The sequence below is a fragment of the Bolinopsis microptera genome, chromosome 11 (assembly GCF_026151205.1).
Source record: "Bolinopsis microptera isolate Bmic1 chromosome 11, MBARI_Bmic_1.0, whole genome shotgun sequence".
Classification (NCBI taxonomy): domain Eukaryota; kingdom Metazoa; phylum Ctenophora; class Tentaculata; order Lobata; family Bolinopsidae; genus Bolinopsis; species Bolinopsis microptera.
This window is the reverse complement of record NC_087082.1, coordinates 14,618,689-14,644,910: the sequence shown is the minus strand read 5'-3', so window position 1 is coordinate 14,644,910 and position 26,222 is coordinate 14,618,689. Positions and strand designations below refer to the sequence as shown.

General features: G+C 39.6%; 2 protein-coding genes across 2 annotated transcripts in view; one reads left to right on the top strand and one right to left on the bottom strand.

Annotated features, from left to right (window-relative positions):
• LOC134823488 (double-strand-break repair protein rad21 homolog A-like) overlaps positions 1 to 26,222 on the bottom strand; it is a 901,854-nt gene that overhangs the window by 202,031 nt on the left and 673,601 nt on the right. The window lies entirely within an intron of this gene.
• Positions 1 to 26,222, top strand: part of LOC134822817 (uncharacterized) — a 157,520-nt gene that overhangs the window by 127,627 nt on the left and 3,671 nt on the right. Inside the window, 11 exon segments of the mRNA XM_063834083.1 lie at positions 8,193 to 8,244; positions 12,499 to 12,600; positions 15,347 to 15,493; positions 15,783 to 15,979; positions 16,141 to 16,231; positions 17,534 to 17,679; positions 23,719 to 23,892; positions 24,083 to 24,157; positions 24,725 to 24,874; positions 25,319 to 25,389; positions 25,964 to 26,040. Of these exon segments, the coding sequence (XP_063690153.1) occupies positions 8,193 to 8,244; positions 12,499 to 12,600; positions 15,347 to 15,493; positions 15,783 to 15,979; positions 16,141 to 16,231; positions 17,534 to 17,679; positions 23,719 to 23,892; positions 24,083 to 24,157; positions 24,725 to 24,874; positions 25,319 to 25,389; positions 25,964 to 26,040 (1,282 nt within the window).

The window sequence follows — 26,222 nt, the reverse complement described above, 5'->3', positions numbered from 1 at the left end:
CAACTACAGAGGAATATCTCTGACATCGATAGTCAGTAAAACTCTGAACAAAATGTTGCTGAACAGGATGAAGCCAAGTCTTGAGGAAGTTTTAAGGGACAACCAGAATGGCTTTAGACCTGGGCGCTCTACAACATCGCACATCCTTGCTCTACGAAGAATTATGGAGGGTGCTAGAGCCAAAAATCTTAAGGCCACCATGGTTTTCATTGATTTCAAAAAGGCGTTCGATAGTGTGCATAGAGGTTTGCTCATGAAGATATTAAAAGCATATGGCATACCAGAAGCCATAGTGCGGCTCATTGAGGGTATCTATACGAGCACAAAGGCTAAAGTAGTTACAGCCGATGGTATAACAGAAATTTTTGATATCCTGGCTGGAGTACTGCAAGGAGACACTCTTGCCCCGTACTTGTTCATTATCGTGATTGACTATATCATGACAGTGACTATAGACGATGATGACTCGGACTCTGGGTTTACCCTCAGGCCTGCACGGAGTAGAAGGATTGGTGCCGAGAAGATCGCAGACGTCGAGTTTGCAGATGATGTTGCCCTTATCACTGATACCATTGAAGGGGCAAAACTACTCCTGGACAGGCTTGAGAAAGCAGCACTGAGTGTTGGGCTAGCCATGAACGGCTCTAAAACTAAGTTCATGACTCTGAACATGACAGAGGAGGCGAGTAGTCTTAATAGCTGTTCTGGAAACCAGCTGGAAAAGGTGACAGACTTTGTTTACCTTGGAGCTTGGATAGCAACAACAGAGAGGGACCTGCGGGTCAGAAAAGCTAAGGCTTGGGCAGCCTGCCACAAGCTAAAGAAGATGTGGAAGTCTGACCTTAGAAGAGGACTAAAGATCCGTCTATTTGTTGCTACTGTGGAGTCAATACTTCTTTATGGTTCTGAAACCTGGACGTTGACAGAGCAATTGAAGAAACGCATTGATGGCTGCTACACTAGAATGCTAAGGATGGCACTTAATGTGGATTGGAAGCAGCGAAAAACCAACAAAGAAGTCTATGGCAACCTACCGAGAGCAACCATGAAGATCCAAGAGCGCAGGATGCGACTAGCAGGCCATATCCACCGGCACCCAGAACTAGTCGCAAACCGCTTGCTACTCTGGGAACCAACTCATGGGGTGCGGAGTAGGGGGAGACCAGCCATGACCTATGTTGATAGCCTACGAGCTGACACGGGTCTCAACGACACTGGAGAAATGGGCGGACTTATGGCGGAAAGAGTATTATGGAGACAGCGCATCAATACTCGGACGCTGAAGCCGCCTTAAGTCAAGTCAGTAATTTATAGTCATGTAGTGGACGAAAATTTCGTAAAATACGTAATTTGCAACAATGGAAGATAAGGGTTGCAGATATGGACAAAAACGCACGCTTTCGTAAAGTAATAGCTTTCAAGAAAATCAAGTCCATTAAAAAGAAAACGCCCAGTCAAAGAATTTAGGAAATGGTAGTGACCGGGTTCTAGCAGTGATAATGGTATTGACTACTAAAATAAAGCTTTTCATGCGATGATGGCTCATCAGAAGAAAATTGATATAATCCTCTTTGTCAACAACGTATAGTTTTACGGCTTGCTCAGCCTTTTGGTTTTTACGATGCAGCCAATGGGCGATCTGGAACTACTCTTACTATCTGCCACTGTCTGGTATCTTATTCTGGTCACGTAAATATGATGCATAATATAGAATATAGAATGTAGCATGTGGAATATAGAATATAGAATATAGAATATAGAATATAGAATATAGAATATAGAATATAGAATATAGAATATAGAATATAGAATATAGAATATAGAATATAGAATATAGAATATAGAATATAGAATATAGAATATAGAATATAGAATATAGAATATAGAATGTAGAATGTAGAATGTAGAATGTAGAATGTAGAATGTAGAATGTAGAATATAGCATGTACAATGTACAATGTACAATATAGAGTGTACAATATAGAATGTACAATGTACAATATATAATGTAGAATTTATAATGTAGAATATTGAATGATGAATATTGAATGATGAATATTGAATGATGAATGATGAATATTCAATATTCAATATTGTCCATCTTAAAATATCTATCTTATACGATAATGTTAGACTAGGGGACAATTTCTAAAATGAGTATGTATCAAGACAGCAAGCAATCTGCAATACCAAGTAGAAATACGAATCATAACACAGCAGATAAGGTCCTGATCCTGGCACAGGTAATATGGTACAATATGGTACAATATGGTACAATATGGTACAAGCAACAAGGATGCCCGGAATATGTTAACCAACACACTGTACACTAAACAGTTAGACCATCTGTTCACAAGACCACATGTTCTGACTCACAGATCAGGTCCCAACACAGGGTTGTGTCTCAGGGATGAGGACAACACAATGTTATCTTACTTGTCACTTGTTGCAGGCTTTAGGGGTTTCTTCTAGGGGACTCGAGAACCTTAATTTGACCTTAATTTGACCTTACTGTGACCTCACTGTGACTAATGTTATAGGAAAACACTGTGACAACTCAACTGAGGGTAACACAACTTGAAGGCTATCAGTCTAGTCGATCTGACTTTTGTTCAAAGTTCAATGAGGGTAACAAAATTGCTCGACAGTTCATTTCTCCTTACAGGGTAACATATTAAGATATTGGGTTAAAACGCGTTACCTCGCTGGCTTGATTGAGCACCCAGGAGTTGGATCATCCAACTTTCTGGGTTGGATAATCAAGTTTTCAAATTAATTCGACCTAAAACTCTTAAACCATAGTCTGAGACAACATCCCTCCGCAATTCACCTATTCAGCAATCCAATCTTAGCTGGCAGTTTAATTTGAAAGCGATGTGAAATTTGTGTTTTAAGAGCTTGCGACAGTGTTTAGGTTCAAACCAATCATTAAGAAAAGGGCAACTTAGAAGAAATACAAAAGGTCGTTACAAATCCAGCCCACCTTTAGGTCGTCTAATATGATTACTACCACGGCTACTACGAGGATCAAAGACAATTTTCGCCATATATGCTATAGCCCTGTCAATTTAATAATATACGGAAGTTCCAGAGTTCTCAACAAAATAGCGTCTACAATTATGAGATGAGGTGGCCAGTACGAAATATTCGGCAGTATGAAGTATCCATCCCATAACTGCAGTCCCATTAAATTTCAACGAAGACAAACCGGCCAAGCGTGGCAGTGTCACAAAATAATTGGGTTTAATTAATATTGCAGTTAAAATTGGTGATCCAACGGTCCTACAATTAAACGATTAATTATGATTGCTAAATATATAAAAATTAAAAGTGAGTGTTTCTGAAAGCATAATGAACGATATTATGAGCATAAACTACACATATCAAATGAACAGTTAGTTAACAATGAATTATCAAATCAATGTTTTGTTAATTGCTACAATAAGATAAGATAATGCAGCTTCTATCAAGTTGACCTGAGTTTTACACTCACACGCACGCGGGAGTGTACCCGGTTTAGTCTACACACATTTGATAATTGTTACTTCCCCCCGCCTCCTCCTCCATCTGTTGTTATGTTACTTATTGCTGTGTTGTATTGTAGTCACTTACGTAGTCGGTTCCAGTTACCTGTAGTCACTTACTTACTACGTAGTCACTTACCTATAGTCACTTTTCGCTCGAATAGTTGGAATTTTTAAATCCCGATTTGTCGCTCGGAACTGAATTGTCACAAGAAATGGAATAAGCTAGATCGCAATATCGCTGGACTATCAGACTGGCGACTAATCAGTAGGGACTTGAAGGATACTGGTCACGATGACTTCATTTCCATTTCCATTTTCATTTCCATTCTCATAAGAATTAGATTATAAAGAACCGCACACCTAAGGTTATCTGCTCTTCGTTACTGATCAGTCAGATCTTGGATAGCCTTGAGCAAGACGTCATCAGCGTGACTAATCGGACAATTTTCTTCCAGTCCCTGAATGATATCATATCTCCATGATATTGTGATAGCTTATTCCACTTCATGTTAAAATCTACCTTATCAGCCAACTGCTCCTATGGATTGCCAATTTCGGCTAAGATGACCATAAAGACAAAAAAACAATTACGAGCAATTTCAGATCAAAATTGCCAAACAGTGTCGTGATTAATTTGCTTTTGTGGCCATTTTAGACGAATTTGGCAATCCAAACGAGAATATCAACTAGAACTTGTAGATCAGGTATTTTTGAAGTAAGTTTATTAAGCTTGAAACAGATTCAGCTGGTTGACTCCACATAACCTTCATTGACATCAGAGCTGGTGATGGTAAGAGAGGTGGAGGTGACGGTCCGTCACACCCGACCCAGCAAGTACCAACAAAGAACTGTGTACGTGACCAGGACCTCCAAACCCCCAGCTGTAGTAGATGTGGAGGTACCTGATGTTGTGAAGAGAGCTGGTAGCACCTTTCTAATCCCTCTCAGACCTAGACCTCCTGCTCCTAAACCTTCCTATAATCTGGAGTTCTATGTGAACAACATGAGGTTCACTGCTAAACTATCCTACAAGACACCAGTTAAAAAACAGCAGAGTAACCATAGTAACCACAAGTCACCTGATAAGAGATCCAAAGAGCAGGAGCCTGATAAACGGAAGTTAGAACTGCCCGTACTAGATACAGAGAACCAGAGCCTGCTGTCCAACCTCGGAACTGAGAATCAGAGCCTACTCTCAAACCTAGATACAGAAAACCAGAGCCTACTCTCAAACCTCGGAACTGAGAGCCTACCTCCGACCACACCACGAGATGACACCACAGAGTTCGACCTGGAGAGCATGTGTAGTGAGCTGGAGCTGGAGAGTCTCCCCTCCAGAGTACCCTCACCTGCTGACCTGGGAGGGGAGAGCAGGAAGGTGCCCCTCATCAAGCTCTCTTCAGCTCCTTCAGAACAAGCCCCTCCTTCCGGCAGGTGAACTTAATATTCGTCTGAGATAAGAGTCTAGTTTTATCACAGATCTTGTACTTGCAATAAGAGTCCCTAATAAGACCCCCTAATAAGAGCCCCTAATAAGACCCTCCAATAAGAGCCTCTAATAAGAGCCCCTAATAAGACCCTCCAATAAGAGCCTCTAATAAGAGCCCCTAATAAGAGCCTCTAATAAGAGCCCCTAATAAGAGCCCCTAATAAGAGTCCCTAATAAGAGCCCCTAATAAGAGCCTCTAATAAGACCCCCTAATAAGAGCCTCTAATAAGACCCCCTAATAAGAGCCCCTAATAAGACCCTCCAATAAGAGCCTCTAATGTGGACCCCTAATAAGAGCCTCTAATAAGAGCCCCTAATAAGACCCTCTTATAAGAGCCCCTAATAAGAACCTCTAATAAGAGCCCCTAATAAGAGCCCCTAATAAGAGTCTCTAATGTGGACCCCCAATAAGAGTCCCTAATAAGAGCCCCTAATAAGAGCCTCTAATAATAGCCCCTAATAAGAGCCCCTAATAAGAGTCCCTAATAAGAGCCCCTAATAAGAGCCTCTAATAAGAGCCCCTAATAAGAGCCTCTAATAAGAGCCCCTAATAAGAGCCCCTAATAAGAGCCCCTAATAAGACCCTCCAATAAGAGCCTCTAATGTGGACCCCTAATAAGAGCCTCTAATAAGAGCCCCTAATAAGACCCTCTTATAAGAGCCCCTAATAAGAGCCCCTAATAAGAGCCCCTAATAAGAGCCCCTAATAAGAGTCCCTAATAAGAGCCCCTAATAAGAGCCTCTAATAAGACCCCCCAATAAGAGCCCCTAATAAGAGCCCCTAATAAGAGCCCCTAATAAGAGCCTCTAATAAGAGCCCCTAATAAGAGCCCCTAATAAGAGCCCCTAATAAGAGCCCCTAATAAGAGCCCCTAATAAGAGCCCCTAATGAGAGCCCCTAATAAGAGCCTCTAATAAGAGCCCCTAATAAGAGCCTCTAATGTGAACCCCTGATAAGAGCCCCTAATAAGAGCCCCTTATAAGAGCCCCTAATAAGAGCCTCTAATGTGGACCCCCAATAAGAGCCCCTAATAAGAGCCCTTAACGTGATCCAGTGTGTTCTACAGGTGGACTAGTTTCGAGAAGGTGAATAACTGGAGGAGCAAGTCGTCCCTAGAGCGGCCTGGCAGTAGACCTGGTAGTAGACCTGGTAGTAGACCTGGTAGTAGATCTGGGGGACTAGAGCGCCCAACTTCAGGACTGGAGAGGGGCTGGAAAAGACCCTGGTCAGGGAGAAGCACTCCCAACTGGGGGAGTCGACACGGTGATGTAAGGGAACAAATCACAGTACTATTACAGTAGTATTAGCTGTTGATATTACAGTACTATTATCTGTTAATATTTAGGGTTTAATATGTGCCTTATCTTCGAGAAAACACGCGGCCTACTAGAAAAGTTTTAACACTGAAGCCTTGCCAAGATGCGAAACCAACATCTCAAAAACTTAACATCCTGAAAAGCTAAAAGTGAGCGAAATCCTACAGGTTCTAGACTCTACCGACTGTAATAACCACTGCTAAAAGTGAGCGAAATCCTACAGGTTCTAGACTCTACCGACTGTAATAACCACTGCTAAAAGTGAGCGAAATCCTACAGGTTCTAGACTCTACCGACTGTAATAACCACTGCTAAAAGTGAGCGAAATCCTATAGGTTCTAGACTCTACCGACTGTAATAACCACTGCTAAAAGTGAGCGAAATCCTACAGGTTCTAGACTCTACCGACTGTAATAACCACTGCTAAAAGTGAGCGAAATCCTATAGGTTCTAGACTCTACCGACTGTAATAACCACTGCTAAAAGTGAGCGAAATCCTATAGGTTCTAGACTCTACCGACTGTAATTACCACTGCCTTCAACACAGGCTGTGTGGACAATCAAATTAACATTTAATAAAACTAAGATTGAAAGAAGCACTAGGAATTTTTGAGAGATGAGTAACAATAACACAGACTCGAATCATTGAATAGAATGCTCGGGGAAACAGTAAATAAGGTGCACAGGCAGAGCGGCATTAGTGTGTAGTGGTGTTAGAGCAACGATACAGGAAACCAATAAAATATAATGTCGGTTATATTGAGGCATTTCGTGGATCAAAGTGGTGGTACCGTGTGTTTGTAACCTAGAATTTCATCATCCCCACTTTTTGATAAATTTTAACAAAATATGTGCATTCGGGAATCTTCCATTTAAGTATTATGTCCACGATTCGTAAAAGTAACCTAGTAACCAGGTAGTAACCTAGTAACCAGGTAGTAACCTAGTAACTAGTAAAAGTAAATCAGAGAAATTAAATTTACCGAGCCGAGAGGAAAGGAGGATGAAAAGATATATAGATAAAAGCGAATGAAGAATATCAGTAGAGTACCATATCCACGACACCTGACAAATCAGAACAGTTTTCTCCCTGATAGACCCGGACTAGCCGAACAAATCGGACAAGTCACCTCTACCCAAAGAGCTGCTTTATCAGCCAGGTCACGCGTTCCTGTGCCTCCCTCCGTGGTAATTACTCCACCGCGGAGTAGCGTGTGGGTGACCCCACAATCCCATTTATACGTGTCACGTGACCGTGCAGTACGTAATTCCTGTCACGTGATTCTGCACGCCTCGCAGCCACATAACAGCTAATGTAGTCCTTGAATCTAGTGCTGTCTCGACCTTTAATAGCCACTAGGGTCATTGTCTCTAGCAAATGTGTCTAGCGCAGTAGGCGTAGCGCGGCGTTATAATTATATTAAAAGTAGGACATTTTCTCATAAGAATATAATGGTGGTTTGGTTGGGATTTTGGAAGTTGTATTAGTAAGTGATTGCAAGAACGGCCAAATGAACTTTTTTATGCCATAAAACTTCAACAAAATCTCACAGAATAAAAACTAAGTAATAACTTAAACTAAGCAATAAAATGATATTGTTAAAAAAATATGCTCACCCATCCATGTCTCGCTTTTATACAGAGACTCTGACTTATTTATAACATTTAGGCAATTTCACGTGAGATTTATTAAATTGTCTATATCGTGATGTGGAATTATTCCTTAAGCTGCTCGCCGAAAGCAATTTATCATTGGTCGTTGAGTCTAAGCAATGATAAATTGTCGTCTTGATCTCTGATTAAAACATATGCTCCTTCTATTATCATAAGTTCATAAATAAAACAAACATTTGTTTCAGTATCGAGCTGCCTCGGAGATGAAGGAGATGACTGACGATTTCATAAAGGATTGTGAGTATTATAATTAATCTCAGTATTCCATTTTAGAGTGGCTACACTTTGCGATAACACTGCCGCGACTTTTAGTTCTACAGGCGGGATTAGTTTATGAAATATCAGGGTGGGATGATAGTAACTTTTTTCTTTAAAGTAAAGGATATTATAAAATCAACTGTAGTCAAGCACTAATCAATCGTCGCTATATTTATTAAATGATAAATACAATCAGGTAATAAATGCGATTATTAAATCATGAATAAATAGGGTGGCTACAAATCATTTACGGCACACCCATACGCGCTTACTGTACGTATAACGACAAATTTACAATCCACACGGAGTCAAGACAAAGTAGAAAACGATTTATTTTACAGTTAATTACAACAGAAACTAGCTACTGTCTACAATAAAACCCGATACTGTCTACATTCTTAGGCTCTAACGGGCTATCAGATGGGTGACACAGTTCTAGATACCATAAAAATGGTCTGGTCGGATTTCAGGCTAAATCTCTTCTTTTATCACCTAAGATTCTATACAGTCACCGGGTGTTCTGCATTATCGAATTTTCATGAATCTTGTAACACTGTGTTCAATAGGGTAAAACAAAGAAATCTGTCATATTTAGGTTCTTTAAACAAGAATTTGGACTGGAAGTATGTTCACTTCTATTATTTCACGATATTGGAAATATATAAAAGATAGATTAAAATAATAGAAATTCCAATTTTTCAAAAATTGGAAGTCCGTGATGATTTCTGCTATATTTCATCAGCTCTCTGATTTGTCAATAATGCTAGATGACTCACGTGTCCGGTAGGTAAGTCCAATAACGAGAGCACTCTGTCATTCTGCCAGCTTATCTGGCAGCTACTGTGCCAGCTATACTACTACTACTACAACTGCTGTGATTTGTTCCTTTTATGTGGCCGATTATTGACAAAGTAGACCGTCCTCATCCAATCAGTCTCACATAAGTTAGGAAAGCTCATTTATCAGCTACAGTTCTTTAGAATCACTCGCTAAATGACGTTAGCAATATATTTGACCTTTTGGTTAAGGGTTCAAGTTTAATCAAAAATATAATGATTAATTTGTGATGAAAGTGCGAAGTGATATATAGGTTATTTTGATTGAAAACTAGCTATACTTAAATATCTGACAATTTGTGTGCAAGGTTGAGAAATATTTTTTGAATTATGTCCAAATTCGTGTAGCGCACGTATAACATAAGGGGTATAATAGCGCTATACGGGGTTAGATATTAGGATGCGGTGAAACTCTACGACGAATGGCGGAATGGGGACTTTCCACCCCATAACAACATTAAAAATACAGACTACTCTGTTACATCGCTTCTTCAATAAATGTATCTAATCGTAGTTGTGAAAATAGTTTAAAATATTATATCGATTTAGGCAAAAAGAGTACACAATAGAATGTGTTCGTTATATTATGCAGAAACGGCAAAAGGTGCTAGAACACTGTGGACAGTGCTGAGCATTAAAAAGGTTATTTAAAACAGACTAAGGAGCTAGGGGATGAAATAGCGGACTTGTTAATGACAGACAACCCCTTCAATAGACTGGGACTACAAAAGCAATTAGAAACGTGTAGAAAAGAACCGCGCCATGATCAGCGCTTTAACAAAGGTAACTCAGCCCTTAGTCTGTTTTTAGTCTTACACTGTATTCTTATTGCTGTGATAAAAACCTCTTTCTATCACGGTAAAAATAGAAAATATCTGACGGTTTTGTCACCCTGGATACCTGTTATATCACGTGACCTGGTTACCTGGATAACTGTTATATCACGTGACCTGGTTACCTGGTTACCTGTAATATCACACGTGTCGTGACGTCACATCACGTGACTGTGTTATTAAAACATGATCCAAGATTCAGGGTTAGGTCCTGCACGTGAATAACCCTGAACATGCAACGATCGTATCTTGATGATATGCTGCTATATATTTAGCATTATGTGCTAAAAGTAGTCAACCTTATAGCAATATATTATATGGTATGTATAGCTAGGTCTATACTGTATAGCATTATATCCACCAGCGTGCGCTTTTTCGCATAGCGGGCTCTCACCAGCCCGCTGTCGAAGGGCCCGATATCTCTACAGCCTGCTCATGATATAGCCCGCTAACAAGTGACATTTAATTTGACCAGTAGCAATATAGCCCGGAGTTCTCTAAAATATTTTCATAGCACGGAGATATATATATTTTATTTTTGTGTCCGGTAGTAGGGCTGCTCATGCAGCTCGTGAGCAGATGACATGATACTTTGATTTATATCAAAGTTATTATAACACACTACATATAATACACATCAGCACTATAATAATCCCCCTATTGTTGAATGTTGATATTCATCGTCACTGACATTACATTCATTATTCTCACGGCCCAGGAATGCAGTTCCAGTATGGATCTCTTATCTCCAGCCCCTATATACGACACAGCCCTTTATGATTGGCTTACATTGAACACGTGACGTGTTACCATGGTCACAACAATTAGTGGTGACCTTTTCTAGAGTTGACTTTTATACAAGCTCCATTGTTTATTTATAAGATTATATATTAACTGTAAAACGCCCGCTGGTGGATATAATCCACATCACCTCGACCTGCGGGCGGAAAAATCGTATAGCACTCGGGCCCGATGGGCCCTCCGTGCTATACGAAAATATGTCCTCCTCGGGCTAGCGCCCTCGGGGACATATGAAATATTGCACGCGCGTGCGCGTGCAATATTTTGTTCCGCCCGCGAGTCTCCGGTGATATGTATATATATATATGTATATAGATAGGACCTAGGTGTATAGCTTAGTCTGCTGTAGTGATATGGTGAGATTTTGGACCTGTATTGTACAGTATAACACACAATATGTATAAAGCCTGCAGTTAGCCTGCAGTTAGCCTGCAGTTAGCCTGCAGTTAGCCTGCAGTTAGCCTGCAGTTAGTGATGACTACTACTGAAGACAATATATAGCTTGTAGTTGGTAGTGCTGAAGGGTATCGCTATTAGGGAGACACGTCACTATAACATAAACCAGGTCAGCCACATCACACGTAAATCACCTTCACTTTCTACAGCTCGTTTAAATAGTCTGTGTAGACTGTTTTATAGTTACCTTCTCGTTCAGCTTCATCGGGGCTGATAAGTAGCTTTACTTATACCCTGCCCTTACTATTGCAGTGTATTCTTCTACCCCATAAGAACTTTTAATAATAAGGGGCAGCCTCCTTTTTATTGTGATCTCTTTTTTAAGTGCGCAGTGGAAGCAGTAGTGCCTCATTGAAAATAGAACAAATATTCGACATCGCCGTTAGATTGAACTAAACAGTTTGTTAGAATGTTGTTAAAGATAACACTTACAATCTCTGTAACACAATCAGGTAAGAGTTAGCAAAATATGATGTTTTAGATAAAATTTACCTAACAACTACTTATCTTCAAAATGAATATCTTGCTATGAAACTAGGAGAAATACTAACCAATCGGTCAAAATATATCCAATCAAAAACCTCGCAGTCAGCTTGCTGATCATTAAATACAGATGCGACCTGATAATAAGTCTATTGACTCATGGTTATTAACGTTTATCAGGCAGAACCGTAGCAGAAAGCATATTGATAATATGCATCTAATAACAAAGAAAATACAATGAAAACGTACAGGGGGGTCACACCTTCGCGGGGGTCCAAATTCTCAACTAGAAATCAGCTGCTTTGTAGCATTCAGTAGCACTCAGTAGTACTCAATAGCACCTGATCACCCTAAAGTTACCTCGAACTTAAATGAAGCGTATAATATCACTGCTGATTTGCTGTAATAATGCTTCGCGACGTCATGTCAAATGTCTGGGGTGCTTATTTGAAGTTTTATAACGAGTTTCTCAGTAATGATATAACTGGTGGGAAGGCATGCCCTCAGTCGTGATCCTTACGGTTAATACTTTATTTTGGTGGTGTTAAAAGGTTGTCTTGATGCAACTAAGATAAAATACAATTTTAATTTAGCTTATGAGCAATTTATTGCTTTGGTATTTCTATTTAACTCTATATAATCAAGTGTTTCGATTAAAATATTCGCAGTGAAACTTTCCCTAATTTAAGAGAAATTACGGTGTAAAAACGTATTCTAACTTTCAACTAAATTTTCCAATAACCATACAACATAAAACGAAAGATTATATTACTTAAGTCCAGAACACGTAATCTGCAATAGCGAGTAACTAAACATATTTTCAGATCTGGGACCAGGACTCTCGAAGGCGGCGGATCTAGACGGTATGAGTCCCCGACCTAGTCCTACACCTCTGGGGAAGAAGAGAGATACAAGCAACAACAAAGGTGGGAACTCTACCATTAATCTCAACTATTAATATATTCATAATATTGTGTTAATACGCATAACGCTGACGTGTATGGTCTTAGAATTAAATAACCAAGCATCGTGGAAATCCGGACAAGACTAGAAAGCTTAGTAGAGGTCCGACGTCCGTTATTATTGACATTTTATTTTGAAAACGAAAATGGGCGTGTTATATTTCTGAAAAAGTCGCCATTTAAAATAACAATTTTTTTCCTATTTTACGTAAAGTTTTACGTAGCATCAGTATCACTCAACGTCAAACATAGGCAGTCAGATAATTTAACAGTTCTTTACATATGGCTATGAGTACGAGTATGACTATCGACTCTTTAATTTTCCGGAAATATAAGAGAAAGAACTGGCAACAATTACAACAATAAAAGTAGACAAAGCTGTTCGTATACGATCCCACTGATGAAATTGGCTTACGTCGCGGGGCCGGCACGTCAGCACTGCCCTCCGCGCTGCGGGTCTCTCGAAATGAAATTAGCATGTCGGAGAGTTGGACTCCGTTAGTACGTGACTGTTCTGAGCAGGAGTTAATATACGAGTCGTTCTACCAATCGTACTATTGTTAACATGCGACCAATGAAGAGTCCCAAACCTTTTAGGATCAATAAACAGGAACGGTTAAGTGAACATAGCCTGTGTGATACTGAGATGTTGACGTTGTGAAGTATCCGCTAAATTCAAAGCTATGCTGCCTAGATTGGATCGTCTGTTGATGTTTGTCTTGGAAGAAGACTGGACATTATTGCAGTGGTTTAGCTATGAGACTTAGATAGGGTCATTTACAGAGTGCCCAGGAGAATATCCTAAATTATGTGGCCTCAGCAACTAATAAACAGACTAGTGTTGTTTTGAAAGCGGCGATTACCGGGGTCCCCTTATACTCTTACTAGGATGCACGTGTTGCGGTGGACATTAAGATTTAATCGATATGTCAAAGATGAATTGACGTTACAGGATGATGATATAGTGCCCCACAGTTTAAAACCAGCAGAATACTGTCAGATCTTCATTATAAGAAATATAAACCTTTCCAAAGTTCCTATATAAAGTCCCTATAGGAGCGGTACAACGGGGACACTTCATGATTAAATGTCATGAGAAAGGTCTCAAAGAGAGATTGCTATAACAGAGCGATTTTACAGCTAGTTATATTAGTTGTCACTTGTCAGGCACAAAGTGACAAACTTTCACCTCAATCACGCGCACCATTATATTTGTTGTAGGTCACAGGTCACGAGATTGTAGATATAAATCTGGAAACTACTATCAACATTTCTAGCAAAATTATGGGTTCTAATTATCTTAATTATCCTGATTTCAAGGATTTCCATGTTTAACAAAGAGATGAATTAATTTTATGATAATGTTAAATTCCAGTTATAAAGTTGAGTGTTGATAGTTTAATAGATCTGGATACTGAAGGCGAGGTGAACCGTATTTGTTCTTACACGTGACATTACCTGGGGACCTCAGGCTATCATGTTTACAAACATAATAGAGATTAGGCGGAATGACAGGCTGAGCGCGGCCCAGTAAACGTGACAAAGATACTGGGTTTTTATTGGTCAGCGTGCTGGAAGCTGATCGGTTAACCTCTGTCACGTGACTGATAAAACAGTATGGTTCACCTGCCCATTAACCGCTATCTGATGTTATTATTGTTAAATTGGAGATTTACATGCTTTCCTTTACTCGGTAGTCTCATTATTTAAGCACTAAGCTAACCGGCCTAGACGATTCGCGAAAATATCCTGTTTCTAAATCGTTTAATAATAATAAACGTTTTAACAACAAAGTGAAAGTTGAAGTCGCATAACAAGTAGTGAACTATGATGAGCTGCAATGATCGTGACATTTCAATCATAAAATCGATAACAAATGATAAATTGAAGACACACATCGGAGGCAAATGTTTGTGAACGTAAGTCTCCGAGCAAGATAACCTGTGTGATCGGGAAATGTTATTTATGACAGGTTCATTAAAGATATCGAAAGTAGATGAGACTGTATATGATCTCTGATGTAAGATACGTCGATAACTTGTCAACTTGTGAGATGACATATTGTGTAATGATCATGTGCAACTGGTGACCAGATAGATTGTAACGAACAACATTCGTGGTTCTTGATTAATATTCGGATTACATAAGCTGTTCACTGAGAAACATCATCGAACATCTTAGCAATCGTTGTATCTATCAGAATCCCTACCATTAGTTTTACTGGGTGAAAGGAGTGATCAGAACTCCGAGGAGCTGTTAGAACTGCAGTGCACGGCTCAGTGACCCCACATATAGCAAAACCCAGCTGACCGTCCTAATTCAGATGTCAGGGTCTTCATACTCGCATTGCAGCCCCCTGTAATTTCTATAAAGACCTAAAACTGGGGCCTGCTTAAACGGTCTTTAAGTGACCGTTAGGAAATGAGGAGGTCAAACCGGCACTAAACTGTCACGTGATAGGTCGGACCGAGCAGGGTGCCATGACAACTAGGACCTTACATGTAGTGACAGTGACAGGTGCGATGATTGACCACGATCATTTACTTTTATTGGTTTAAGTCACACGTGCCACAGTGACAGTAGACGTGTCACAGTATCAGTAACGCGTGTCACAGAGGATATGTCGTGTATGAACGTATGTTTATAAATCATTTTAACGAATTTTGATTGACGTAGATTAACTATAAAATGAACCATTCTCCGTCTACAGGTCTTGCTAACGAAGCAGTAGACGCATTACAAGCAACAGAGGACTATTCTAAAGTAAAACTAAACAAAGGACACACACAGAAAGCAGTTAAAGAAGTAGCTGGAGGGAGAGAACAACTCCATGATACTGTCTTAGTGCAGATCAAAGGTAAACTAGAGTTAACTTGTGTAAACCAAGTGTGTAATTGTAAACTTTAATTTGTAATCGTGTCGTAACTTTTACTCAGAATCGTATTAGTAACCCTGACCTTTAAAGCAACAACCCCCTTTATACCCCCCCCCCCCCTCCCTACTAATACCCCTCAATAACCCCCTAATACCCCCTTCTCTCCAGGTAAGCAGAGTATGCAGACCCGGCTGGTAGCCCCTCACTTCAGCTCCCTTTATACACCCTACTTATACCCCTCAATAACCCCCTAATACCCCCTTCTCTCCAGGTAAGCAGAGTATGCAGACCCGGCTGGTAGCCCCTCACTTCAGCTCCCTGAATAGTTATGAGACCTTCTTACTGATCACCCCTAACACTCTCTACCAGTTCAATGGTAAACACGCCTCCGTCTTGAAGAAGAGCAAGGGAACAGAACTTGTTACTGCTATCACCGTCGCTAGAGAGTTCAAGTGCATGGCTGATAAGGTAAACCTAACACTAATTTAACCAACTTAATGAACATAATATGATAGACCTAATGGAAATTAACTAGTTTAACGAACTTCTCACAAAATAACAAGAAAGATGATAATGGTAATATTGTGATTAATTGCTACTCTACGAGCCTAACAAAGACTTGTTGCTAGGTAACAGTGTTGGAACAAGTCAGAGGAAGTTATCTCATAAGACACTTCAATAAACATCTCAAGATCCAAAACGAAAACGAAGAGGTTTCCGGTGAGTTTATGAAGGACATTAACGTGTTTTCAAATTCAGTTAGAATCTGATATCGGAGATTGCTAAGTATCCTTACCTGATGCTTTCAAATTCTAAAAATCTTTTAAAACTGAAAAATTCAGTTCTTAGGTATCTTAGAAAGCAACTTCATACTACATATTACCCTGGCAGTCTGACCTATTGCCTTGCCAGCATAGGTGTACTTATATAGTTTTGCATGGTTCAGTTGCATAGTAGTGTCCGAATTGCACTGATTCTAGCCCGAGTAGTGTTCGAAAGGGCGCCCTGTTTTGACATACCTCCTGAGCCGGTACTCATTTCCTCTCTGAGCTAGCTAGTGTATATCAGTTTCTTGTTGGTGTTTTGTCTGTGTTTGTTTGTCCGTAGTAGGAATTTACTGTAACTTTGGAGACTGGGCGCAGTAATGTCCCAGAGGGTTTGTAACATCATGGATGCTGACTAAGCTTACCTGATCCTCTCCAACTTGTATTAGTACACTACTTCATTCACACCAGTCATTTCACTACATTAAACTGATTGAGGTTAAATGCCCTTTGTACATGCTGAAGCGATATGCTATGATGAGTGGAATATGAGTTAGGATCAGTTTGGTCCGTTTCATGGCAAAAACATTTATTGATTACATATTACCCTCTTTCTACTCCTACTAACGTGTCCCATTTACAAGATCCAGCTAATGTATCATTAGTATGAGGCATATTGAATAATATAATAGTGTTGAGCTATGTAGTGGTTATGACACAGAAAACAAATAACAGTGGTGGAATGGTATCCGTGTACAAAAAACAATCTCCCCATTTTGTCCCCAGCTGGTCGGTTGAAATAGTAAAATGAGCAATCCTAACATCTGTTACTCGCCCTTCATGCTTTCCAAATCTAAGAGTTTGAAATGGGGAGTGGGGATAACGTCATAATAAGAACGCTATCAAGGATCGACCGGGACCGCTTTTTGGCTGGAACCGGGACTGTGATTCCAATTGTAGCCAATTTTGACCGGCACCGGAACGTCTTTACTTTTTGAACGTTAAACTGGTTTGCACGTACAGGTATATAAGGCAAGTTTCCACAAAAGAAATTTTCTGATCTTTAAAAAAAGCGCTTTAGAATCGCTTAATAAGCGATTATCAACGCTGATCAGAAAATTTTTTTCGTGGAAACTTGCTGGCCATAATTATCTTCTTATTTAAGAAGTGAAAGTTCCCTTAGTGAATTCTCAGGTAGTGGAAGGTAACTTATCCCCCCCCCCCCCCCCCCCCCCCCTTTCTACAATGTTCTCCACAGAGAAACTAGTAGACGATGAAGAGTACGAAAAGGAACAGAACGGAGCTAACGTAGGGTACGTGTTGGACGAGGAGATGAAGGACTTTACCATGGTTCCTGAACTCAGTGGTAAACGACTCAAGCACCACCGGTTAAAGGATTCTCAGGTCAGTTCAGCTAAACCCCCCCCCCCCCCCCCTATCTGATATAGTAGCTTTTGGGCTACTTTTTATACCCAAACATACCTCTTAAAAGCTTTTCATCAGACTTGACCTCTTGTTACCACGGCCAAAAGTTAGGGGACCAGCTGAAAAGAAATGCTGCTTTTATGTTAACATTACAACTTACCCATGAACAAAAACATTTTTGGTCACGTGACAGGCTAGTAAAAGACGAATTCGATTGTTTAGGGCTCGGGTTAGAGTTGCAGTCAATGGTATGGTTAGCTTTGGTGTTATACTTAGGGTGGGGTTAGAGTTTCGGGTTTCGGTGAGCCGTGAGGCCGTTTTGTTCGGTTACAAAACGGTAAAAACCCAAATCACGTGACAGCGCACTGGCGAGTGAATTAGTAAAAGCATGCAAAATGTAAAATAAACTAATGAAACGGAAAAAAGCGGAGAGCATGTTAAAATGTAAAATAAACTAATGAAACGGAAAAAAAGCGGAGAGCAGAGGCAGCCAGCTGTAATGATATATAAGCAAAACTAGATAGCACTCCCAGTAAAAATCCTGGCACTAATGCTTGCACTTGTGCGTCCAGATCTTTGTCAAAGAATGACGACTGTTCAGAAAAGGAAGAGAGAAATTGCAGAGTTATTATCGGGGAGTGTAAACAAATAGACAATTTCCAGGCGGGCGATTAAAGTGTTTGTAGAGTAATTACTCTAATGTTATAATGATTGCCTTCAACAGTAAAATTTTCGAGAGAATTCTACATTTATTTGCAGTAGATTGACTTGCGTTTTAAGCATATAGATTTTTGCTAATTACTCGAGAACCACAGTATAAGTAGACATTTCTATATTTCTAAAATCTTATCAACGATTGACAACAAAACTTTAATTTTTCAAACTGTACAAGGTTTACATGACTCCGGAGATCAGCAAATCGGTAGAGTAGAATTGTTTAGTTAGTTTAGAGGTCCAGTATAAGTTTTGATAAAAAGTGAGGGTTTTAACTCATTCTAGTGCTTCATTCGAATGCGCGTGGTTTACTGTCAAAGGTAGATCAGTGTCATACAGTTACAGCTCAATTCGCACAGACACTGAGATCAAGATTACACCCTGGTACCCGCAAATATATACTAACGGTGCTTTCTTTTAGGGCACCTCAACAACTATGTTTATGATTAAAGTTGTCTAGGATTGACCTTAATCTAAGATTTTACCATGTTGTGTCCAGTTGACAAAGTTAAACGTGCTTTCTCTTTACCGTGGCCGCGAAAAGGGCCGCAAAAAGATAAAGAAACAATAAATAGACCTACTAGAAGTAGACAAGTTACTCGCACCAAAATCTTACCCCTCTTAAAGTTACTCGTACCTTACCCCTCTTAAAGTAACTCGTACCTTACCCCTCTTAAAGTAACTCGTATCTTACCCCTCTTAAAGTTACTCGTATCTTACCCCTCTTAAAGTTACCCGTATCTTACCCCTCTTAAAGTTACTCGTATCTTACCCCTCTTAAAGTAACTCGTATCTTACCCCTCTTAAAGTTACTCATATCTTACCCCTCTTAAAGTTACTCGTATCTTGCCCCTCTTAAAGTTACTCATATCTTACCCCTCTTAAAGTTACCCGTATCTTACCCCTCTTAAAGTTACTCGTATTTTACACCTCTTAAAGTTACTCGTATCTTACCCCTCTTAAAGTTACTTGTATCTTACCCCTCTTAAAGTTACTCGTATCTTACCCCTCTTAAAGTTACTCGTATCTTACCCATCTAAAAGTTACTCGTATCTTACCCCTCTAAAAGTTACTCGTACCTTACCCCTCTTAAAGTTACCCGTATCTTACCCCTCTTAAAGTTACTCGTATCTTACCCCTCTTAAAGTAACTCGTATCTTACCCCTCTTAAAGTTACTCCTATCTTACCCCTCTTAAAGTTACTCGTATCTTGCCCCTCTTAAAGTTACTCATATCTTACCCCTCTTAAAGTTACCCGTATCTTACCCCTCTTAAAGTTACTCGTATTTTACACCTCTTAAAGTTACTCGTATCTTACCCCTCTTAAAGTTACTTGTATCTTACCCCTCTTAAAGTTACTCGTATCTTACCCCTCTTAAAGTTACTCGTATCTTACCCATCTAAAAGTTACTCGTATCTTACCCCTCTAAAAGTTACTCGTACCTTACCCCTCTTAAAGTTACCCGTATCTTACCCCTCTTAAAGTTACTCGTATCTTACCCCTCTTAAAGTAACTCGTATCTTACCCCTCTTAAAGTTACTCCTATCTTACCCCTCTTAAAGTTACTCGTATCTTGCCCCTCTTAAAGTTACTCATATCTTACCCCTCTTAAAGTTACTCGTATCTTACCCCTCTTAAAGTTACCCGTATCTTACCCCTCTTAAAGTTACTCGTATCTTACCCCTCTTAAAGTAACTCGTATCTTACCCCTCTTAAAGTTACTCATATCTTACCCCTCTTAAAGTTACTCGTATCTTGCCCCTCTTAAAGTTACTCATATCTTACCCCTCTTAAAGTTACCCGTATCTTACCCCTCTTAAAGTTACTCATATCTTACCCCTCTTAAAGTTACTCGTATCTTGCCCCTCTTAAAGTTACTCATATCTTACCCCTCTTAAAGTTACCCGTATCTTACCCCTCTTAAAGTTACTTGTATTTTACACCTCTTAAAGTTACTCATATCTTACCCCTCTTAAAGTTACTTGTATCTTACCCCTCTTAAAGTTACTCGTATCTTACCCCTCTTAAAGTTACTCGTATCTTACCCATCTAAAAGTTACTCGTATCTTACCCTTCTTAAAGTTACTCGTATCTTACCCCTCTTAAAGTTACTCGTATCTTACCCCTCTTAAAGTTACTCGTATCTTACCCCTCTTAAAGTTACTCGTATCTTACCCATCTAAAAGTTACTCGTATCTTACCCTTCTTAAAGTTACTCGTATCTTACCCCTCTTAAAGTTACTCGTATCTTACCCTTCTTAAAGTTACTCGTATCTTACCCCTCTTAAAGTTACTCGTATCTTACCCCTCTTAAAGTTACTCGTATCTTACCCCTCTTAAAGTTACTCGTATCTTACCCCTCTTAAAGTTACTCATATCTTACCCCTCTTAAAGTTACCCGTATCTTACCCCTCTTAAAGTTACTCGTATTTTACACCTCTTAAAGTTACTCATATCTTACCCCTCTTAAAGTTACTTGTATCTTACCCCTCTTAAAGTTACTCGTATCTTACCCCTCTTAACCCATTAGGGACGATAGGGTCGTTTACGACCCACCTTTTCTAGAGGCTATAGAGGACAAACCATAATACTAAACGCAACGAATCTTTCGCACATATGCTCAAAATTTATTGGGCTACATTATTGACTTTCCAGTCGAGACCCAATTAATTACTAACAACTAAATAATTAGGCTAATTAGTCGTCATAATTGGAAAATATTTCACTTTACTTCTTGCCTTGATTGGGACATTAAAACTTTATGTAGGCTTATTTTGTTGAGGACAAAATAGTTGCGGGCAACGATTTCCTTGAGACATATGAAAAGCCCGTGATAATCAGATGTTCACAAACAGAGCTAGACGCTGTTTACTAACTGCGGTCGCATACGACCCACTCGTCCGGGTCGCAAACGACCCATCACGGTTTTTCGGCTTTAACTTCTGAAACAAAGACGTTAGGATAAAATAAAAACTGTAGCATAAGTTAAAAACATATGGTCAATACTGTGTAACTCTAACCTTTTAAAAATAAAGAATTTGGGTCATTAACGACCCACTCGGCTCACTTGCTTATTACTACATATGTCCATGTAACTTCTTGAATTCAGCCTAAAGCATGACATCATAAGTTCAAAATCGCCTCTCAGCAAGTGATAATCATCATAAACTGCGAAAAATCGGTTAAATGGGTCATTAGCGACCCACTAGGACCACAAAATCGATTAATTAAATATAATGTTGTCAAACTTTTAAAAATATTAGTATAAAAACATGTTATATCTTGGTCATTACTCCTGTACGTTGATTTAACTTTTAAAATCGATCAACTGGGTCAATAACGACCCACTCGGAAGTTGAACCACCTCATCAATTATTATCAGTATCATGCTGTTCCACCATCAAGAAAGACACTCGTAGGTCTTAATTCCACGCAAACCACGGGTGGCTGACTACTAGCCCTTCTGAGATCCAGGGCCAACTGAAGGGCCGTCATCACTCATCAAAGAGCTGCGAGAATAACACTACTGCATATGCCTGGAGTTGCGTCCTGACTATAATACTATGGTGCGTGGAAATCTGTACCGAAAGGACCGTGGCCGTGCCGCAAAAGAAAAGGAATCGGCCCTCGTTCCTAACTTGCTAGGTAATAGCCTTGCTGTTGTTGTTGCTTATTAGATTCTGTTACCTTTTTCGTCAATTTCGAATCTTGGTAAACGACCTGCTACAACCCACCGCTTGAGACCCAGGGTCCCACGGTGATCAGATCATGTCACTCAAGAAAATCCCCTGAACGAAGTATACGAGATATCATGTAACCTTGTGGTCAAATTGCATATTCTAATCCAACATGCCAATATGTTTTTTTCATTCCTAGAAAGTACGAGAATAACTAAACAACTGCTGCATTCAGATGGCTACATCTACAGCTCTGTGAAGAAGGACAAGGAAAAAGCCCCCCCCCCCCCCCCCCCCCCCCCCCCCCCATTTGGCTGGCGGTGCTGCAACCTGCAATCTCTCAGACAACTACCTCGTTTTGGGTAACAAACCCCGCAACAACGAGGCAGCTTTCAAAACGAAAACAAGTATTACGTAATCGGCCGAGAGGGAGGGGAGTTTCCAAATGATTAAGCTTGTGTAATTTTGACATAATAGCTATGTGGTGGGGGGGGGGGGGGAGGGGGGCGTAAAAATTGTCCAATAAGTGATTACGTAATATATGAACGGCCCCTAAGAAGCTGAGAGGCGATTTTGAACTTATGATGTCATGCTTTAGGCTGAATTCAAGAAGTTACATGGACATATGTAGTAATAAGCAAGTGAGCCGAGTGGGTCGTTAATGACCCAAATTCTTTATTTTTAATAAGTTAGAGTCACACAGTATTGACCATATGTTTTTAACTTATGCTTTTTATTTTATTTTATCCTAACGTCTTTGTTTCAGAAGTTAAAGCCGAAAAACCGTGATGGGTCGTTTGCGACCCGGACGAGTGGGTCGTATGCGACCATAGCTGTATCTTTTAAAGTAAACGAGATACAGATTAGCTTTTTTGGATATCTCATTTTTGCTGTAAAGTGACCTAGTGTGTTAAACGGCATCAAAATCGGCAAACTTTAAAACTCGTCGTCCCTAATGGGTTAAAGTTACTCGTACCTTACCCCTCTTAAAGTTACTCGTATCTTACCCATCTAAAAGTTACTCGTATCTTACCCCTCTTAAAGTTACTCGTATCTTACCCCTCTTAAAGTTACTCGTACCTTACCCCTCTTAAAGTTACTTGTATCTTACCCATCTAAAAGTTACTCGTTCCTTACCCCTCTAAAAGTTACTCGTACCTTACCCCTCTTTAAGTTACTCGTATCTTACCCTTCTTAAAGTTACTCGTACCTTACCCCTCTTAAAGTTACTTGTATCTTACCCATCTAAAAGTTACTCGTATCTTACCCCTCTTAAAGTTACTCTTACCTTACCCCTCTTAAAGTTACTCGTATCTTACCCCTCTTAAAGTTACTCGCACCAACTTTACCCCTCTTAAAGTTACTCTTACCTTACCCCTCTTAAAGTTACTCGTACCTTACCCCTCTTAAAGTTACTCGTATTTTACCCCTCTAAAAGTTACTCGTACCTTACCCCTCTTAAAGTTACTTGTATCTTACCCATCTAAAAGTTACTCGTATCTTACCCCTCTTAAAGTTACTCGTATCTTACCCCTCTTAAAGTTACTCGTATCTTACCCCTCTTAAAGTTACTCGTATCTTACCCCTCTAAAAGTTACTCGTATCTTACCCCTCCTTGCCCTTCAGATCTACTGCATGGACTACGGACCAGAGGTTTACGTTTGGATCGGACGTAGTGCAGACAGGGGTGCCAGGAAGAACGCAATGATAGCCGGGCGACAGATCTGGGATTCCAGGCCGAGACCTTCCTGGGGTATATTCCAGAGGATTGCAGGGGGCCTGGAGCACTCTCTCTTCAGGGTTTGTAGAGTTAGATATTGAGAAAATACAAATTGCCTCTAAACTCAAAGCAGTACTGCCAGCTTAATGAATTTATTCAATTTGCTCACTCGAAAGGTCAGACTTGCATCAAGTTAGGTCGATATATGCACATAAATTCAAATATAAACAGTTCAACAATTATACAATTCCTAATTATTCCCTAACCCAGGAGAAGTTCAAAGACTGGCCTGACGTGAACGCTTTGAATGTGCTCAAGGTTAAAAACCCTTGTGCTCCTAAGAAGGTTGGTTTGGTTTTTGTCTCCTTTCTAATAGCTATTACCTAACTACTTTCATTTATCTCCTTGATGATAGACTCTTTTTGTAAACTTGCTTTTATAGCGAACATTATGATTTAGAGTGAAAGTGAGATGAGTCAAATGGAGAGAGCCCGTATGTATATGGTAGGGCAAGAGGGAATTGTACTTATTGGACATATTGTGGGGTTTTTTCATTGGAAATATTGTTGGAACTGTTTAATAAACGGTTCTCACAGTATCTTATAATTTTTACATTGAACATGTGGGTGTTGATTTGTACTTTGCAGTGAATTGTGAAGCGACAGAATTTTTCTCTTGTTTTATTTATAGTTATACAGATGCGTAGCGTTTCTAATCGCCATTAATTCCACATGGACAATAAAATCCACTTAATGATTGTAAAAACTCGTGCAGACAATTTATCTTGAAACCAAATTTTATCATTCACAGTATTATCATTGTTTAAACTTGTCATCGCTCGAGGTGCGTTTTAAGTGTGGAGTTACATTGCGACCACTTTATTTGTCCCCTGTGTTTGGTCTGCTTAACGAGCCTTTATTCCAGGACACGATAACATTTGTAGACATGGAACCTTGTGATGCTGAGCAGATGAGAGCCCCTCTTCCTGAGACTCCTGCTGGGCTTGTGCTCGAGATGACTGATGTAGGCAGAGGAGACGGAGTACCTACTGATCTTTTCAAGGTTGGAAACATGGAATTTAGTTCACGTATATAAGTTAGAAGTTTCATTTATTGTGGTCTACAAATAACAATCAATCTTTGTGAAGACTGAAGGATATATCGTCCGAATACGCTGTCAAACAGCGACAATTACAAAATACTAACACGTTAACAAGATTTAAATCCAACTATACGAATCACTTTGAACTGTTACAGTAACGTTCGGGAAATCAATTTAAAAATAATTTTACAATTTTGGCGTATAAGATACTGTGAGCTAGATTATTATAGGCTCTAATAAAAGGTGAAGACGATAAACACATGTTTTTAAAAGCTTCTAGGCTACTTATGCTTGTATAGTATAAACAGAAGCTTTCAACAGAAGCTGAGAAGCTTGTGAAATATTATTTATATGTTTAAAGAACCCCCCCCCCCCCCCTGTTCTAATAAAAAGTGATCGTTGCAGGACATATTTGGACACGATGTGGAAACCAGAAGTGTAGAGATGTGGAGGATTACTGATAACAGTTACGAAGAGTGAGTAACTTTAGTAACTTTAGTAACTTTAGTAACTTTAGAGACCCAAAGTAGCCGAGTGCCCCTGCAGAGTCAACTACTCTGCTTACAATATAAACTCCTACAAGTACCGTTATCATATTCATACTGAAGATATAACCCTAGGACGGTATTGTTAGCACCGTACGCCCCAAAATGGTGATCTGACCACTCGCATTTAAATCACAAAGTATATTTTAGCCAAATTAACTGATACCCCTTCAAACTGTGTTACACATAATTTTGGAAGAGAAAATTCCTCGTCAATGTGGTCAGAATTTCTTCAGTCCATTTCTAATAGGCGAATTCTCTAATTTTCACATGACATGTTTCAATGGTCAGTAGAAGGATGCCAGGGCAATCGGCATCTTCAATACAGCCCGCACGCTTTCTAAAATCAGACAGGATACATACATTTTACATATCAATTATCAGAACAAATGTATCCCTCCTTTTGGTTGTTACTTGAATGAGTCTGATTCTCCTTTTTAAGAAAGTCGTCCCGCTCTATTTTACATAATCGATTAATTAATTGATAAACACGGCTAAATTGCAGGTACCCTAAAGATCTGTACGGTGAACTGTACTCAGGGGAATCATTCATCATCAGATGGGCCTACCGGGTCATGCAAGGTAATATTAACTTTTAACTTTAATAAAACAGTGATATTGGTTAGCATATTTCTGCTACTTTGCAGCGAGGGCATCTACAAAATCATAAATCTTTGTGCAGACGTAGACATGTCAGCTTCAATGAGAGTCAGATACATTCAAAATGAGATAAGACGTATGTCCGTGAGATTAGTTGTGAAGGA